This window comes from Spironucleus salmonicida, chromosome 5 (assembly GCF_000497125.1).
Source record: "Spironucleus salmonicida strain ATCC 50377 chromosome 5, whole genome shotgun sequence".
NCBI classification, from domain to species: Eukaryota; Fornicata; order Diplomonadida; family Hexamitidae; genus Spironucleus; species Spironucleus salmonicida.
Genome location: NC_090600.1, coordinates 699,198 through 715,903, shown reverse-complemented (window position 1 = coordinate 715,903; position 16,706 = coordinate 699,198). Strand labels below are relative to the sequence as shown.

At 62.0% G+C, this 16,706-nt stretch overlaps 13 protein-coding genes across 13 annotated transcripts; 11 read left to right on the top strand and 2 right to left on the bottom strand. All coding sequences in view use genetic code 6, as the record gives it.

Annotated features, from left to right (window-relative positions):
• Window positions 1-684: 684 nt before the first annotated feature.
• SS50377_25010 (uncharacterized protein) lies at window positions 685-1,434 on the bottom strand (the record flags this gene model as incomplete). The annotated part of the gene is made up of 1 exon (XM_067908847.1): window positions 685-1,434. One exon carries the CDS (start codon window positions 1,432-1,434, stop codon window positions 685-687), a length of 750 nt encoding a protein of 249 aa, XP_067763668.1.
• A 62-nt stretch (window positions 1,435-1,496) lies between these two features.
• On the top strand, window positions 1,497-2,186 carry SS50377_25009 (Cyst wall protein; the record flags this gene model as incomplete). Its single annotated transcript, XM_067908846.1, has 1 exon — window positions 1,497-2,186. One exon carries the CDS (start codon window positions 1,497-1,499, stop codon window positions 2,184-2,186), a length of 690 nt encoding a protein of 229 aa, XP_067763667.1.
• Window positions 2,187-2,734: 548 nt separating this feature from the next.
• SS50377_25008 (uncharacterized protein) lies at window positions 2,735-4,306 on the bottom strand (the record flags this gene model as incomplete). Its single annotated transcript, XM_067908845.1, has 1 exon — window positions 2,735-4,306. One exon carries the CDS (start codon window positions 4,304-4,306, stop codon window positions 2,735-2,737), a length of 1,572 nt encoding a protein of 523 aa, XP_067763666.1.
• Window positions 4,307-5,124: 818 nt separating this feature from the next.
• SS50377_25007 (uncharacterized protein) lies at window positions 5,125-5,589 on the top strand (the record flags this gene model as incomplete). The annotated part of the gene is made up of 1 exon (XM_067908844.1): window positions 5,125-5,589. One exon carries the CDS (start codon window positions 5,125-5,127, stop codon window positions 5,587-5,589), a length of 465 nt encoding a protein of 154 aa, XP_067763665.1.
• A 557-nt stretch (window positions 5,590-6,146) lies between these two features.
• On the top strand, window positions 6,147-6,782 carry SS50377_25006 (uncharacterized protein; the record flags this gene model as incomplete). The annotated part of the gene is made up of 1 exon (XM_067908843.1): window positions 6,147-6,782. The coding sequence occupies one exon, from the start codon at window positions 6,147-6,149 to the stop codon at window positions 6,780-6,782; it is 636 nt and encodes a 211-aa protein (XP_067763664.1).
• A 557-nt stretch (window positions 6,783-7,339) lies between these two features.
• Window positions 7,340-7,975, top strand: SS50377_25005 (uncharacterized protein; the record flags this gene model as incomplete). Its single annotated transcript, XM_067908842.1, has 1 exon — window positions 7,340-7,975. One exon carries the CDS (start codon window positions 7,340-7,342, stop codon window positions 7,973-7,975), a length of 636 nt encoding a protein of 211 aa, XP_067763663.1.
• A 557-nt stretch (window positions 7,976-8,532) lies between these two features.
• Window positions 8,533-9,168, top strand: SS50377_25004 (uncharacterized protein; the record flags this gene model as incomplete). The annotated part of the gene is made up of 1 exon (XM_067908841.1): window positions 8,533-9,168. The coding sequence occupies one exon, from the start codon at window positions 8,533-8,535 to the stop codon at window positions 9,166-9,168; it is 636 nt and encodes a 211-aa protein (XP_067763662.1).
• Window positions 9,169-9,725: 557 nt separating this feature from the next.
• On the top strand, window positions 9,726-10,361 carry SS50377_25003 (uncharacterized protein; the record flags this gene model as incomplete). Its single annotated transcript, XM_067908840.1, has 1 exon — window positions 9,726-10,361. One exon carries the CDS (start codon window positions 9,726-9,728, stop codon window positions 10,359-10,361), a length of 636 nt encoding a protein of 211 aa, XP_067763661.1.
• Window positions 10,362-10,918: 557 nt separating this feature from the next.
• SS50377_25002 (uncharacterized protein) lies at window positions 10,919-11,554 on the top strand (the record flags this gene model as incomplete). Its single annotated transcript, XM_067908839.1, has 1 exon — window positions 10,919-11,554. The coding sequence occupies one exon, from the start codon at window positions 10,919-10,921 to the stop codon at window positions 11,552-11,554; it is 636 nt and encodes a 211-aa protein (XP_067763660.1).
• A 557-nt stretch (window positions 11,555-12,111) lies between these two features.
• SS50377_25001 (uncharacterized protein) lies at window positions 12,112-12,747 on the top strand (the record flags this gene model as incomplete). The annotated part of the gene is made up of 1 exon (XM_067908838.1): window positions 12,112-12,747. The coding sequence occupies one exon, from the start codon at window positions 12,112-12,114 to the stop codon at window positions 12,745-12,747; it is 636 nt and encodes a 211-aa protein (XP_067763659.1).
• Window positions 12,748-13,304: 557 nt separating this feature from the next.
• SS50377_25000 (uncharacterized protein) lies at window positions 13,305-13,940 on the top strand (the record flags this gene model as incomplete). Its single annotated transcript, XM_067908837.1, has 1 exon — window positions 13,305-13,940. One exon carries the CDS (start codon window positions 13,305-13,307, stop codon window positions 13,938-13,940), a length of 636 nt encoding a protein of 211 aa, XP_067763658.1.
• A 193-nt stretch (window positions 13,941-14,133) lies between these two features.
• On the top strand, window positions 14,134-15,132 carry SS50377_24999 (Myb-like DNA-binding domain-containing protein; the record flags this gene model as incomplete). The annotated part of the gene is made up of 1 exon (XM_067908836.1): window positions 14,134-15,132. One exon carries the CDS (start codon window positions 14,134-14,136, stop codon window positions 15,130-15,132), a length of 999 nt encoding a protein of 332 aa, XP_067763657.1.
• Window positions 15,133-15,689: 557 nt separating this feature from the next.
• On the top strand, window positions 15,690-16,325 carry SS50377_24998 (uncharacterized protein; the record flags this gene model as incomplete). The annotated part of the gene is made up of 1 exon (XM_067908835.1): window positions 15,690-16,325. The coding sequence occupies one exon, from the start codon at window positions 15,690-15,692 to the stop codon at window positions 16,323-16,325; it is 636 nt and encodes a 211-aa protein (XP_067763656.1).
• Between the last annotated feature and the right edge of the window lie 381 nt (window positions 16,326-16,706).

Below are 16,706 nucleotides of genomic sequence, written 5' to 3'. Positions count from 1 at the left end.
CTTTCGTCGAAGATATTAGGTAATTTTTCGTATAGGTTGTCAAACCTTATTCAAGATTTAGTTTGTTTTTCTAGTAAAAATGACTTTTTACACATCCTTCAATAATAGGTGTTATCTTAAGAATTGTATAATATTCAAAGAATACGCCACCCGTGTTATTTCAACATCAAAAGTGGATAACCTGACGTACTCTAATGTCTACTACTGGTTTTCCTATCTCCTTTACATTATATTCATAGGCTAGACAGTATATAGCCTACGAAGTAGTACACGTACTTGTCTTAATATGAATATGCTAATAGCACAGACCTAGCAATCAGTGTATTTTACTGTTGGCATGTGTCAAGGAAACTGCCGGAGGTCTAGGATCTATTTTTAAATTTTTATTTCCAGCACAATTTGGATAAAAGTTAAAGAGACAAATTTAAATTGAATTGTCCGCAAATAACTCATATTAGCGCGCAGATATCTTCTAATGCTTCAGACTTACATTTTGTATCCAGAGCAGTTGCGAGTAGTGCAAGTGGCATACAGGGAGTAAGCGCTTAAATTAACTTAATTTCAGCATTTACTAGAAAAACTAACCCGCTTTTAAAAGTAAAATACGTACATCCATATATTGTATTTCTATAATAAAATTTAGTACAGCCGGCACTAATAAACAGTGCGCAAGAATGTAAATTATCAATTGGCAGATGTCCTAGCTCTTACTAAATCACCGGAAACCTAGATATGAACGACTAGCAGTGAAGTTTAGAATGCCGAGTAACTGCCAATATATACTGGCCCGATGCACTACAATGAGCATCTTCTTCTAACCAACTAGACACAGCGACTGATTCGCAGCAATTTCTCTAGGATAGGTTCACGGTTTTGCTTTAGAGGCACCTACAAATGCGAAAATAATCCGCTTAAGGTCGTATAGTTCTCGTCAAACAGTTTGGCCCGTATATATTCATAGAGTAACTTCGAGTGGGGTGGACGGTCTGTGGCCTTTAAAGTCTCTACCTCTAAAAAGGAAACCTACAGAGCGAATGGGAACTTTTAAAAATTAACGTGTAGTGCTGAGGGCGGCACATAAATGTTTGGATCGGATTACGGGCATCTAGTAGTTGCACCGGCAGTGTGATATCCGACTAACAGTACCGTCATTGATGGTGAGAGCACTCCGGAGAGTAAAGTTCTACTAGGATGGGTTACAAAATGAGATTTAATGCAAACTCCAATGAACAAACCCGTTCGCAATTCTTCTATGGCCGGTGGCTTAGCTTAAGGCTGTTGTCTGACCTCTAATCTTATTATGCGCAGCCTAAATCTTCTATTCTCCATGCTTCGCACCGGCCCATCTCTTTCCTACTCAGCGAGGCGGTGGCGTGCATGCAATTCATAGGCACATGGGCAGAGGGCGTCGCCATCACCGATACTACAATACATAAAAGCCGCGTCCCTCTGCGAACCTCGACCCTACGCGCCCCTACTCGGATTCCCTTCCCTCAATGATTTCCATCCTGGCAGTCCTCACGCAGCGCCAAGCGCTCGAAGCTATATACGCGGCCAACGGCGGCGCGAGCTGGAAAGGCTCCGTCGGCTGGAACACCGGCGCCTCTGTGTGCGCCTGGGCCGGCGTGACCTGCAATTCCCAGGGCTACATCGTGGGGCTCGACCTTAGCGGCTTCGGGCTCACGGGCCAGCTCGCCGATGTTTTTGATTCCTTCCCAGTCCTGAAGTCCCTGTACATGAACGACCAGAAGATGAATACTGCCATCCCCGCCTCATTCTGTACTCTCAGAAGCCTCCAGTACCTCCAGGCCGACAATGCCGGCATCACTGGTGCTATCCCACAGTGCATCTGCAACCTGGCCTTTGTCCAGTTCGTCTACATGAGCGACAACGACATCACCGGCGCCATCCCTACTTGCATGGGCAACCTGCTCTTCCTCAAGGAGCTCCACTTAGCCTGCAACCAGCTTACCGGCACCATCCCCACCGGCTTCGTCGCCCTCAAGTTCCTCATCGAGGTTCACGTTCAATGCAACGCCGACCTCAGCTGCGAGTCCGGCCTCGCCACCAGACCCAACTTCATCTTCAAGTGCGGCCTCGAGAACTGCGATGACTGCGTCATCCCCGACACCAACTGCCCTCCCAGCGTCATCGTCCCCGACTGCGGCGTCTACGTTAGACAGTGAGTCCCTTGCTCTATATTTACTTCACATAATAGTCTCTATGATATAAAATATCACCCAGTTATCATAGTTGTTATTCTTAGGGTAAAACTAACCACAACTTGGCAATACAAGCCTTACCTCTACTCTAAACGCATACGTCTAACTAAATATATAATCTTTCAATTCCATATGTTAAGAATTCAGAAATTGAGACTACTCTGTTTCAAAATTCTTGATAACCAGAGTTGGAAGACGTATTTACCCATTATTGCTAATATATTTCAAATCTAAAATAATAAACTTGGTATGCCAAACTTGGACATCTTGTGATCAAGCCTTCCAACTAGTGGAAGATCGGCTGCACCAAGTTAACCTCGACATCGTGTGAGACTATCATACCAACTTTTGCCTAGCATTATATTGATGGTATTAATAGTTCATCTAGCCTTCTTTGCTCTATATGCTAGTATTTTTACTTCGGGCATGATGGTTTCTCACGGTGCCAACCTCAAGCCGCTAGCGATTCTGGCATCCATCACACAATACTAGTAACGAAGTGACTACTTTGCTCACAACATCCTCTTATTCTCCTGGATCTTAATGTACACCATGAGACCCCCGAAGGAGATGAAAAATACGACTGCGATGACCACCTGAAGTGAGACTATAACAACTAGGTAAATATCTGTAGAAAAGCTAACTGCGAATTACTTAAAGTCTGTGCGCTGGCCCTGCAGGCTCTCCATGCCTATGAGCACGTAGTCTGGATTGCTGACGTAGAACTTTGCATACTTGGACAGCACCGCAGAGCAGTCTCCCCCACTAAAAGCATCGCCGCAGCTCATGCACAAGTCCTACTGCACTAGGCTATAGTTAATCTCCAGGTTCTTCCGCATCGTAAACACTGGCAAAAGTGTACCGAGGAACGGCTAGACTTTTTCTTGCACCCACATGCCTTTAAATTCAACAGGGACAGTAGCGGAAAAGGTACACGACGTCATCAGGAAGTTGAACTTCACCTTAGCACAGACCTACTTCGAGCTCACGGTGAAATTTATGTAGTTGAAGCAAGAGACCGTGGAGTTAAGAGAAAAACTCGCCTCTTGTTGCAGCTGGGAGGAATGATCAAACAACGACAGGAAATAATGCGCTATGAACGGGTCTTTTGCGGCAAACATCTCCTCCAGGATATCCTGGTCGAAATAAAACGAGGCTTGCGGAAAATACAGCGTCTCTGCCACTGTGAAGTTTTTCTTCTGCCCGTACGAAAAGTTCCCCGAAACGAGGTTGATCTCCATGGTGAGAATCACGTCATCGAGCCCGAAACCACACAACTTGAACTCATCTGCCAGGAAGCTAGTGATGGCCGCCTGCTACGTGACAAAAACTGTGATCCCTAGCTTTTCCATGCAGCTTTGGTACCTAGGCGTGTAGTAGTTCTGCACCCCGCCCTGCACTGATACCTGAATATCGCTGACCACGTAGTTGATCACCAGCTTCATAGGCATGGTCCGGAACTCCCGAAAGTCCTCTATGAACTTGTTGCATGCCTGCACCTCCTCTTCCGTGAAAACCCCCACGCAGGGCCTCTCGAACTATGTCGTGGCCAGGTGGTTGTAGTCCTCCGAGTCGTAGTTGCCCCCGGACTTGATGGTTATCGAGTTCCAAACGCCGGATATGTTTTGGTACATCAAGGTGGCCTGGACCTGCTTGGCGAATTGGCAGGTGGCCGGAACGACGATTATGGCGAACCCGATGTTGCCGAGATCGGCAGAGTAGCCCAGCGACACCGACTCCCAGCAGTTTGTGAGGTTCTGGTTCGTGAACTGGATTTTGGTGAAGGAGCTTTGTAGCACCTCGCCCGACTGCATCGTCACCGAGAACTGGCCCATCGTCTGCGAAAGCGCCGTTGCAAAAATGGCGGGGTCGACCCTTTTAGTGAATACCAGCTCGTCCTTGTGGAACACCACGTCCTGCGGTGCGAGAGTGGTCGACGGGCCTAGCTGCAGGGAAATGGCCACATTGAGCTTGTCCAGCTCATCGCATGCCTCTGGATATATTATGAGCTACAGGTCGTTCGTCTGTCCAATTCCTGACAGGGTGTTGTTGCGAAGGGAGCAGTCCAGAAGCGTGAGCAGCATTTAGCAAATAGTTTTTGTGCTAATATGGTATAATAATGAGTATAATTGTTCCATTAAAAAGTATTATTTAGGTGCACGTTGTGAAATATCGCAGCGACGCGGTCCAGGGTACTATTCACGAAACATAAGGTATGCACCAGCTTAGAAAAACCAAGCTTCGCAAATGTCAATGCACCCAACTGCACCCCCATGGCTAGGCCTAGCCGTGCTCCGCGAAAAACCAGTATCTCGCGCATCCCAATCGCCCGCTCCGCCCAAGTCGTTAATGTTTCAGCCTTGCGCCGCTCCTGCTTTGGCCAAGTTCGCACGGGCGAGGGTGCTAACTGGGCAGTTGATGGCAAACTTGGCCTCAAAGACACCAGACGAGACTGCATGGCGCACGGCACCTTGTCCCCTCAATTTTGTGCAGGGAACGGTATCGGATGCTGCTATAGGAGCCCTGCGTATGCACGAGATATGCGAGCTATGCGAGGCCTACTGGTCCTTCATGATTGCCCCGAGCAAATCTTAGGATTTTAGGCAACGTGATACCATGTAAAACTTGGCCATTTGCGTGAAACGGAGCGGTCGCAACAGGCGCTCTTGGCCGCAGTCTTAGCACTTACCAAACCCACCTCAGCCGGGAACTACACTATAGGGCGAGGCGCGTGCACCTGTCGCGGATTTACTATGGTACTGTTCGTTGCGCAGAGTTTCTAATGCACTGCTACCCAAGTCCCCTGACGCTGCCAGTGACTGGTTCACCGGTGCGCCCGACTCGTTCTATCGGCGGTACCAGATACCACTTAGCACGCGATTTAAAGCCATCATGTTCTAAAATGTCCGGCGCTCGGAAACTGCCGTCCAGACCCCCGCAGCTCGTCGGCCCGACAGTCCGCATGCGCGATCTGGGATGGGCCCCTAGACCAGACGGGGACGACTCGCAGCTGGCCGTGGACCCCCAGCTCGTGAGCGCGCCGTGGGACCTTCCGGGGCAGGACCAGCAGGACCACGACCAGGCGCTGCTCCGCCTCGGGCGCCAGAAGCGGGGGACCTGGGAGGGGATCTGCAACGAGATGGAGGCGCTGTTCCCCAGGGCCTCGTTCTCGGCGCTCAGGCTGTCCCAGCGCTACCGGAGGGTCCTGCGGCGGAACACAGCGCCCTTCACGCCGGAGGAGGACGAGGCGCTCGGGCGGCTGTTCACGGCCCACCCCCATGCATTTGCGAAGATCGGGGCGGTGCTAGGCCGTACCGACTGCCAGGTGCGCACGCGGCTCCGCTCGCTCAAGCTGCTTGGAAAGTGAGGAATCTGGTCACTGCCGGCATTGTGCAGCCCCCATCGCCGTTTCGCCGGGTGCTGCATTCCCGGAGCGGGGCTGGGGAGGCCGGTCGCCAGGGAACCATGACAGCAGCCCGCCAGACAGTGCTCCTCGGCATCATGGCGTCACCTGCCGCGCTGGTCCGGCGCCATAGGCCCCATTCGGCTCCATTCTAAAAATGGGAGTGGCGGGAGCATGCCCCAGCACCCGCGGGGTCAGGGTGCGCGGTGCCATGGGGTCGCAGTGTACCAGGATGCCGCGGCTGGCCCGGGCGTCCCCGCTGAAAAGTGCTGGGCTCGCAGCCCCGGGTCTGGCACGAGGCACCGCGCTGCGAGTCGGATCCGGCAGTCCCACCAGCGCGGTGCGTGCCCCAGTGCCCATCAGGGTAGGGGCAGCCCGAGACCCGCGCCGGAATGCGACGCTCGCCAGACCTGCTGTCGGCATATCCGCGGCACGCCTAGCGCTCCTGTGCAGTTCTTCGGGCCGCGCCCCCCGGCCCACGTACAGTGGTCATCCGACGCCGCCCGCCGTGGCTGCATTCCATGGCTGGTCGTACTGCGCTGGAGGCCAGGCGTTTAGCCGCGGCCGATTTTACGGGAGCGGCCGAGGAGAAAAATCGAATTATACCCCGTATTACCCAGGTGCGCCCGACTCGTTCTATCGGCGGTACCAGATACCACTTAGCACGCGATTTAAAGCCATCATGTTCTAAAATGTCCGGCGCTCGGAAACTGCCGTCCAGACCCCCGCAGCTCGTCGGCCCGACAGTCCGCATGCGCGATCTGGGATGGGCCCCTAGACCAGACGGGGACGACTCGCAGCTGGCCGTGGACCCCCAGCTCGTGAGCGCGCCGTGGGACCTTCCGGGGCAGGACCAGCAGGACCACGACCAGGCGCTGCTCCGCCTCGGGCGCCAGAAGCGGGGGACCTGGGAGGGGATCTGCAACGAGATGGAGGCGCTGTTCCCCAGGGCCTCGTTCTCGGCGCTCAGGCTGTCCCAGCGCTACCGGAGGGTCCTGCGGCGGAACACAGCGCCCTTCACGCCGGAGGAGGACGAGGCGCTCGGGCGGCTGTTCACGGCCCACCCCCATGCATTTGCGAAGATCGGGGCGGTGCTAGGCCGTACCGACTGCCAGGTGCGCACGCGGCTCCGCTCGCTCAAGCTGCTTGGAAAGTGAGGAATCTGGTCACTGCCGGCATTGTGCAGCCCCCATCGCCGTTTCGCCGGGTGCTGCATTCCCGGAGCGGGGCTGGGGAGGCCGGTCGCCAGGGAACCATGACAGCAGCCCGCCAGACAGTGCTCCTCGGCATCATGGCGTCACCTGCCGCGCTGGTCCGGCGCCATAGGCCCCATTCGGCTCCATTCTAAAAATGGGAGTGGCGGGAGCATGCCCCAGCACCCGCGGGGTCAGGGTGCGCGGTGCCATGGGGTCGCAGTGTACCAGGATGCCGCGGCTGGCCCGGGCGTCCCCGCTGAAAAGTGCTGGGCTCGCAGCCCCGGGTCTGGCACGAGGCACCGCGCTGCGAGTCGGATCCGGCAGTCCCACCAGCGCGGTGCGTGCCCCAGTGCCCATCAGGGTAGGGGCAGCCCGAGACCCGCGCCGGAATGCGACGCTCGCCAGACCTGCTGTCGGCATATCCGCGGCACGCCTAGCGCTCCTGTGCAGTTCTTCGGGCCGCGCCCCCCGGCCCACGTACAGTGGTCATCCGACGCCGCCCGCCGTGGCTGCATTCCATGGCTGGTCGTACTGCGCTGGAGGCCAGGCGTTTAGCCGCGGCCGATTTTACGGGAGCGGCCGAGGAGAAAAATCGAATTATACCCCGTATTACCCAGGTGCGCCCGACTCGTTCTATCGGCGGTACCAGATACCACTTAGCACGCGATTTAAAGCCATCATGTTCTAAAATGTCCGGCGCTCGGAAACTGCCGTCCAGACCCCCGCAGCTCGTCGGCCCGACAGTCCGCATGCGCGATCTGGGATGGGCCCCTAGACCAGACGGGGACGACTCGCAGCTGGCCGTGGACCCCCAGCTCGTGAGCGCGCCGTGGGACCTTCCGGGGCAGGACCAGCAGGACCACGACCAGGCGCTGCTCCGCCTCGGGCGCCAGAAGCGGGGGACCTGGGAGGGGATCTGCAACGAGATGGAGGCGCTGTTCCCCAGGGCCTCGTTCTCGGCGCTCAGGCTGTCCCAGCGCTACCGGAGGGTCCTGCGGCGGAACACAGCGCCCTTCACGCCGGAGGAGGACGAGGCGCTCGGGCGGCTGTTCACGGCCCACCCCCATGCATTTGCGAAGATCGGGGCGGTGCTAGGCCGTACCGACTGCCAGGTGCGCACGCGGCTCCGCTCGCTCAAGCTGCTTGGAAAGTGAGGAATCTGGTCACTGCCGGCATTGTGCAGCCCCCATCGCCGTTTCGCCGGGTGCTGCATTCCCGGAGCGGGGCTGGGGAGGCCGGTCGCCAGGGAACCATGACAGCAGCCCGCCAGACAGTGCTCCTCGGCATCATGGCGTCACCTGCCGCGCTGGTCCGGCGCCATAGGCCCCATTCGGCTCCATTCTAAAAATGGGAGTGGCGGGAGCATGCCCCAGCACCCGCGGGGTCAGGGTGCGCGGTGCCATGGGGTCGCAGTGTACCAGGATGCCGCGGCTGGCCCGGGCGTCCCCGCTGAAAAGTGCTGGGCTCGCAGCCCCGGGTCTGGCACGAGGCACCGCGCTGCGAGTCGGATCCGGCAGTCCCACCAGCGCGGTGCGTGCCCCAGTGCCCATCAGGGTAGGGGCAGCCCGAGACCCGCGCCGGAATGCGACGCTCGCCAGACCTGCTGTCGGCATATCCGCGGCACGCCTAGCGCTCCTGTGCAGTTCTTCGGGCCGCGCCCCCCGGCCCACGTACAGTGGTCATCCGACGCCGCCCGCCGTGGCTGCATTCCATGGCTGGTCGTACTGCGCTGGAGGCCAGGCGTTTAGCCGCGGCCGATTTTACGGGAGCGGCCGAGGAGAAAAATCGAATTATACCCCGTATTACCCAGGTGCGCCCGACTCGTTCTATCGGCGGTACCAGATACCACTTAGCACGCGATTTAAAGCCATCATGTTCTAAAATGTCCGGCGCTCGGAAACTGCCGTCCAGACCCCCGCAGCTCGTCGGCCCGACAGTCCGCATGCGCGATCTGGGATGGGCCCCTAGACCAGACGGGGACTACTCGCAGCTGGCCGTGGACCCCCAGCTCGTGAGCGCGCCGTGGGACCTTCCGGGGCAGGACCAGCAGGACCACGACCAGGCGCTGCTCCGCCTCGGGCGCCAGAAGCGGGGGACCTGGGAGGGGATCTGCAACGAGATGGAGGCGCTGTTCCCCAGGGCCTCGTTCTCGGCGCTCAGGCTGTCCCAGCGCTACCGGAGGGTCCTGCGGCGGAACACAGCGCCCTTCACGCCGGAGGAGGACGAGGCGCTCGGGCGGCTGTTCACGGCCCACCCCCATGCATTTGCGAAGATCGGGGCGGTGCTAGGCCGTACCGACTGCCAGGTGCGCACGCGGCTCCGCTCGCTCAAGCTGCTTGGAAAGTGAGGAATCTGGTCACTGCCGGCATTGTGCAGCCCCCATCGCCGTTTCGCCGGGTGCTGCATTCCCGGAGCGGGGCTGGGGAGGCCGGTCGCCAGGGAACCATGACAGCAGCCCGCCAGACAGTGCTCCTCGGCATCATGGCGTCACCTGCCGCGCTGGTCCGGCGCCATAGGCCCCATTCGGCTCCATTCTAAAAATGGGAGTGGCGGGAGCATGCCCCAGCACCCGCGGGGTCAGGGTGCGCGGTGCCATGGGGTCGCAGTGTACCAGGATGCCGCGGCTGGCCCGGGCGTCCCCGCTGAAAAGTGCTGGGCTCGCAGCCCCGGGTCTGGCACGAGGCACCGCGCTGCGAGTCGGATCCGGCAGTCCCACCAGCGCGGTGCGTGCCCCAGTGCCCATCAGGGTAGGGGCAGCCCGAGACCCGCGCCGGAATGCGACGCTCGCCAGACCTGCTGTCGGCATATCCGCGGCACGCCTAGCGCTCCTGTGCAGTTCTTCGGGCCGCGCCCCCCGGCCCACGTACAGTGGTCATCCGACGCCGCCCGCCGTGGCTGCATTCCATGGCTGGTCGTACTGCGCTGGAGGCCAGGCGTTTAGCCGCGGCCGATTTTACGGGAGCGGCCGAGGAGAAAAATCGAATTATACCCCGTATTACCCAGGTGCGCCCGACTCGTTCTATCGGCGGTACCAGATACCACTTAGCACGCGATTTAAAGCCATCATGTTCTAAAATGTCCGGCGCTCGGAAACTGCCGTCCAGACCCCCGCAGCTCGTCGGCCCGACAGTCCGCATGCGCGATCTGGGATGGGCCCCTAGACCAGACGGGGACGACTCGCAGCTGGCCGTGGACCCCCAGCTCGTGAGCGCGCCGTGGGACCTTCCGGGGCAGGACCAGCAGGACCACGACCAGGCGCTGCTCCGCCTCGGGCGCCAGAAGCGGGGGACCTGGGAGGGGATCTGCAACGAGATGGAGGCGCTGTTCCCCAGGGCCTCGTTCTCGGCGCTCAGGCTGTCCCAGCGCTACCGGAGGGTCCTGCGGCGGAACACAGCGCCCTTCACGCCGGAGGAGGACGAGGCGCTCGGGCGGCTGTTCACGGCCCACCCCCATGCATTTGCGAAGATCGGGGCGGTGCTAGGCCGTACCGACTGCCAGGTGCGCACGCGGCTCCGCTCGCTCAAGCTGCTTGGAAAGTGAGGAATCTGGTCACTGCCGGCATTGTGCAGCCCCCATCGCCGTTTCGCCGGGTGCTGCATTCCCGGAGCGGGGCTGGGGAGGCCGGTCGCCAGGGAACCATGACAGCAGCCCGCCAGACAGTGCTCCTCGGCATCATGGCGTCACCTGCCGCGCTGGTCCGGCGCCATAGGCCCCATTCGGCTCCATTCTAAAAATGGGAGTGGCGGGAGCATGCCCCAGCACCCGCGGGGTCAGGGTGCGCGGTGCCATGGGGTCGCAGTGTACCAGGATGCCGCGGCTGGCCCGGGCGTCCCCGCTGAAAAGTGCTGGGCTCGCAGCCCCGGGTCTGGCACGAGGCACCGCGCTGCGAGTCGGATCCGGCAGTCCCACCAGCGCGGTGCGTGCCCCAGTGCCCATCAGGGTAGGGGCAGCCCGAGACCCGCGCCGGAATGCGACGCTCGCCAGACCTGCTGTCGGCATATCCGCGGCACGCCTAGCGCTCCTGTGCAGTTCTTCGGGCCGCGCCCCCCGGCCCACGTACAGTGGTCATCCGACGCCGCCCGCCGTGGCTGCATTCCATGGCTGGTCGTACTGCGCTGGAGGCCAGGCGTTTAGCCGCGGCCGATTTTACGGGAGCGGCCGAGGAGAAAAATCGAATTATACCCCGTATTACCCAGGTGCGCCCGACTCGTTCTATCGGCGGTACCAGATACCACTTAGCACGCGATTTAAAGCCATCATGTTCTAAAATGTCCGGCGCTCGGAAACTGCCGTCCAGACCCCCGCAGCTCGTCGGCCCGACAGTCCGCATGCGCGATCTGGGATGGGCCCCTAGACCAGACGGGGACGACTCGCAGCTGGCCGTGGACCCCCAGCTCGTGAGCGCGCCGTGGGACCTTCCGGGGCAGGACCAGCAGGACCACGACCAGGCGCTGCTCCGCCTCGGGCGCCAGAAGCGGGGGACCTGGGAGGGGATCTGCAACGAGATGGAGGCGCTGTTCCCCAGGGCCTCGTTCTCGGCGCTCAGGCTGTCCCAGCGCTACCGGAGGGTCCTGCGGCGGAACACAGCGCCCTTCACGCCGGAGGAGGACGAGGCGCTCGGGCGGCTGTTCACGGCCCACCCCCATGCATTTGCGAAGATCGGGGCGGTGCTAGGCCGTACCGACTGCCAGGTGCGCACGCGGCTCCGCTCGCTCAAGCTGCTTGGAAAGTGAGGAATCTGGTCACTGCCGGCATTGTGCAGCCCCCATCGCCGTTTCGCCGGGTGCTGCATTCCCGGAGCGGGGCTGGGGAGGCCGGTCGCCAGGGAACCATGACAGCAGCCCGCCAGACAGTGCTCCTCGGCATCATGGCGTCACCTGCCGCGCTGGTCCGGCGCCATAGGCCCCATTCGGCTCCATTCTAAAAATGGGAGTGGCGGGAGCATGCCCCAGCACCCGCGGGGTCAGGGTGCGCGGTGCCATGGGGTCGCAGTGTACCAGGATGCCGCGGCTGGCCCGGGCGTCCCCGCTGAAAAGTGCTGGGCTCGCAGCCCCGGGTCTGGCACGAGGCACCGCGCTGCGAGTCGGATCCGGCAGTCCCACCAGCGCGGTGCGTGCCCCAGTGCCCATCAGGGTAGGGGCAGCCCGAGACCCGCGCCGGAATGCGACGCTCGCCAGACCTGCTGTCGGCATATCCGCGGCACGCCTAGCGCTCCTGTGCAGTTCTTCGGGCCGCGCCCCCCGGCCCACGTACAGTGGTCATCCGACGCCGCCCGCCGTGGCTGCATTCCATGGCTGGTCGTACTGCGCTGGAGGCCAGGCGTTTAGCCGCGGCCGATTTTACGGGAGCGGCCGAGGAGAAAAATCGAATTATACCCCGTATTACCCAGGTGCGCCCGACTCGTTCTATCGGCGGTACCAGATACCACTTAGCACGCGATTTAAAGCCATCATGTTCTAAAATGTCCGGCGCTCGGAAACTGCCGTCCAGACCCCCGCAGCTCGTCGGCCCGACAGTCCGCATGCGCGATCTGGGATGGGCCCCTAGACCAGACGGGGACGACTCGCAGCTGGCCGTGGACCCCCAGCTCGTGAGCGCGCCGTGGGACCTTCCGGGGCAGGACCAGCAGGACCACGACCAGGCGCTGCTCCGCCTCGGGCGCCAGAAGCGGGGGACCTGGGAGGGGATCTGCAACGAGATGGAGGCGCTGTTCCCCAGGGCCTCGTTCTCGGCGCTCAGGCTGTCCCAGCGCTACCGGAGGGTCCTGCGGCGGAACACAGCGCCCTTCACGCCGGAGGAGGACGAGGCGCTCGGGCGGCTGTTCACGGCCCACCCCCATGCATTTGCGAAGATCGGGGCGGTGCTAGGCCGTACCGACTGCCAGGTGCGCACGCGGCTCCGCTCGCTCAAGCTGCTTGGAAAGTGAGGAATCTGGTCACTGCCGGCATTGTGCAGCCCCCATCGCCGTTTCGCCGGGTGCTGCATTCCCGGAGCGGGGCTGGGGAGGCCGGTCGCCAGGGAACCATGACAGCAGCCCGCCAGACAGTGCTCCTCGGCATCATGGCGTCACCTGCCGCGCTGGTCCGGCGCCATAGGCCCCATTCGGCTCCATTCTAAAAATGGGAGTGGCGGGAGCATGCCCCAGCACCCGCGGGGTCAGGGTGCGCGGTGCCATGGGGTCGCAGTGTACCAGGATGCCGCGGCTGGCCCGGGCGTCCCCGCTGAAAAGTGCTGGGCTCGCAGCCCCGGGTCTGGCACGAGGCACCGCGCTGCGAGTCGGATCCGGCAGTCCCACCAGCGCGGTGCGTGCCCCAGTGCCCATCAGGGTAGGGGCAGCCCGAGACCCGCGCCGGAATGCGACGCTCGCCAGACCTGCTGTCGGCATATCCGCGGCACGCCTAGCGCTCCTGTGCAGTTCTTCGGGCCGCGCCCCCCGGCCCACGTACAGTGGTCATCCGACGCCGCCCGCCGTGGCTGCATTCCATGGCTGGTCGTACTGCGCTGGAGGCCAGGCGTTTAGCCGCGGCCGATTTTACGGGAGCGGCCGAGGAGAAAAATCGAATTATACCCCGTATTACCCAGGTGCGCCCGACTCGTTCTATCGGCGGTACCAGATACCACTTAGCACGCGATTTAAAGCCATCATGTTCTAAAATGTCCGGCGCTCGGAAACTGCCGTCCAGACCCCCGCAGCTCGTCGGCCCGACAGTCCGCATGCGCGATCTGGGATGGGCCCCTAGACCAGACGGGGACGACTCGCAGCTGGCCGTGGACCCCCAGCTCGTGAGCGCGCCGTGGGACCTTCCGGGGCAGGACCAGCAGGACCACGACCAGGCGCTGCTCCGCCTCGGGCGCCAGAAGCGGGGGACCTGGGAGGGGATCTGCAACGAGATGGAGGCGCTGTTCCCCAGGGCCTCGTTCTCGGCGCTCAGGCTGTCCCAGCGCTACCGGAGGGTCCTGCGGCGGAACACAGCGCCCTTCACGCCGGAGGAGGACGAGGCGCTCGGGCGGCTGTTCACGGCCCACCCCCATGCATTTGCGAAGATCGGGGCGGTGCTAGGCCGTACCGACTGCCAGGTGCGCACGCGGCTCCGCTCGCTCAAGCTGCTTGGAAAGTGAGGAATCTGGTCACTGCCGGCATTGTGCAGCCCCCATCGCCGTTTCGCCGGGTGCTGCATTCCCGGAGCGGGGCTGGGGAGGCCGGTCGCCAGGGAACCATGACAGCAGCCCGCCAGACAGTGCTCCTCGGCATCATGGCGTCACCTGCCGCGCTGGTCCGGCGCCATAGGCCCCATTCGGCTCCATTCTAAAAATGGGAGTGGCGGGAGCATGCCCCAGCACCCGCGGGGTCAGGGTGCGCGGTGCCATGGGGTCGCAGTGTACCAGGATGCCGCGGCTGGCCCGGGCGTCCCCGCTGAAAAGTGCTGGGCTCGCAGCCCCGGGTCTGGCACGAGGCACCGCGCTGCGAGTCGGATCCGGCAGTCCCACCAGCGCGGTGCGTGCCCCAGTGCCCATCAGGGTAGGGGCAGCCCGAGACCCGCGCCGGAATGCGACGCTCGCCAGACCTGCTGTCGGCATATCCGCGGCACGCCTAGCGCTCCTGTGCAGTTCTTCGGGCCGCGCCCCCCGGCCCACGTACAGTGGTCATCCGACGCCGCCCGCCGTGGCTGCATTCCATGGCTGGTCGTACTGCGCTGGAGGCCAGGCGTTTAGCCGCGGCCGATTTTACGGGAGCGGCCGAGGAGAAAAATCGAATTATACCCCGTATTACCCAGGTGCGCCCGACTCGTTCTATCGGCGGTACCAGATACCACTTAGCACGCGATTTAAAGCCATCATGTTCTAAAATGTCCGGCGCTCGGAAACTGCCGTCCAGACCCCCGCAGCTCGTCGGCCCGACAGTCCGCATGCGCGATCTGGGATGGGCCCCTAGACCAGACGGGGACGACTCGCAGCTGGCCGTGGACCCCCAGCTCGTGAGCGCGCCGTGGGACCTTCCGGGGCAGGACCAGCAGGACCACGACCAGGCGCTGCTCCGCCTCGGGCGCCAGAAGCGGGGGACCTGGGAGGGGATCTGCAACGAGATGGAGGCGCTGTTCCCCAGGGCCTCGTTCTCGGCGCTCAGGCTGTCCCAGCGCTACCGGGGGTCCTGCGGCGGAACACAGCGCCCTTCACGCCGGAGGAGGACGAGGCGCTCGGGCGGCTGTTCACGGCCCACCCCCATGCATTTGCGAAGATCGGGGCGGTGCTAGGCCGTACCGACTGCCAGGTGCGCACGCGGCTCCGCTCGCTCAAGCTGCTTGGAAAGTGAGGAATCTGGTCACTGCCGGCATTGTGCAGCCCCCATCGCCGTTTCGCCGGGTGCTGCATTCCCGGAGCGGGGCTGGGGAGGCCGGTCGCCAGGGAACCATGACAGCAGCCCGCCAGACAGTGCTCCTCGGCATCATGGCGTCACCTGCCGCGCTGGTCCGGCGCCATAGGCCCCATTCGGCTCCATTCTAAAAATGGGAGTGGCGGGAGCATGCCCCAGCACCCGCGGGGTCAGGGTGCGCGGTGCCATGGGGTCGCAGTGTACCAGGATGCCGCGGCTGGCCCGGGCGTCCCCGCTGAAAAGTGCTGGGCTCGCAGCCCCGGGTCTGGCACGAGGCACCGCGCTGCGAGTCGGATCCGGCAGTCCCACCAGCGCGGTGCGTGCCCCAGTGCCCATCAGGGTAGGGGCAGCCCGAGACCCGCGCCGGAATGCGACGCTCGCCAGACCTGCTGTCGGCATATCCGCGGCACGCCTAGCGCTCCTGTGCAGTTCTTCGGGCCGCGCCCCCCGGCCCACGTACAGTGGTCATCCGACGCCGCCCGCCGTGGCTGCATTCCATGGCTGGTCGTACTGCGCTGGAGGCCAGGCGTTTAGCCGCGGCCGATTTTACGGGAGCGGCCGAGGAGAAAAATCGAATTATACCCCGTATTACCCAGGTGCGCCCGACTCGTTCTATCGGCGGTACCAGATACCACTTAGCACGCGATTTAAAGCCATCATGTTCTAAAATGTCCGGCGCTCGGAAACTGCCGTCCAGACCCCCGCAGCTCGTCGGCCCGACAGTCCGCATGCGCGATCTGGGATGGGCCCCTAGACCAGACGGGGACGACTCGCAGCTGGCCGTGGACCCCCAGCTCGTGAGCGCGCCGTGGGACCTTCCGGGGCAGGACCGGCAGGACCACGACCAGGCGCTGCTCCGCCTCGGGCGCCAGAAGCGGGGGACCTGGGAGGGGATCTGCAACGAGATGGAGGCGCTGTTCCCCAGGGCCTCGTTCTCGGCGCTCAGGCTGTCCCAGCGCTACCGGAGGGTCCTGCGGCGGAACACAGCGCCCTTCACGCCGGAGGAGGACGAGGCGCTCGGGCGGCTGTTCACGGCCCACCCCCATGCATTTGCGAAGATCGGGGCGGTGCTAGGCCGTACCGACTGCCAGGTGCGCACGCGGCTCCGCTCGCTCAAGCTGCTTGGAAAGTGAGGAATCTGGTCACTGCCGGCATTGTGCAGCCCCCATCGCCGTTTCGCCGGGTGCTGCATTCCCGGAGCGGGGCTGGGGAGGCCGGTCGCCAGGGAACCATGACAGCAGCCCGCCAGACAGTGCTCCTCGGCATCATGGCGTCACCTGCCGCGCTGGTCCGGCGCCATAGGCCCCATTCGGCTCCATTCTAAAAATGGGAGTGGCGGGAGCATGCCCCAGCACCCGCGGGGTCAGGGTGCGCGGTGCCATGGGGTCGCAGTGTACCAGGATGCCGCGGCTGGCCCGGGCGTCCCCGCTGAAAAGTGCTGGGCTCGCAGCCCCGGGTCTGGCACGAGGCACCGCGCTGCGAGTCGGATCCGGCAGTCCCACCAGCGCGGTGCG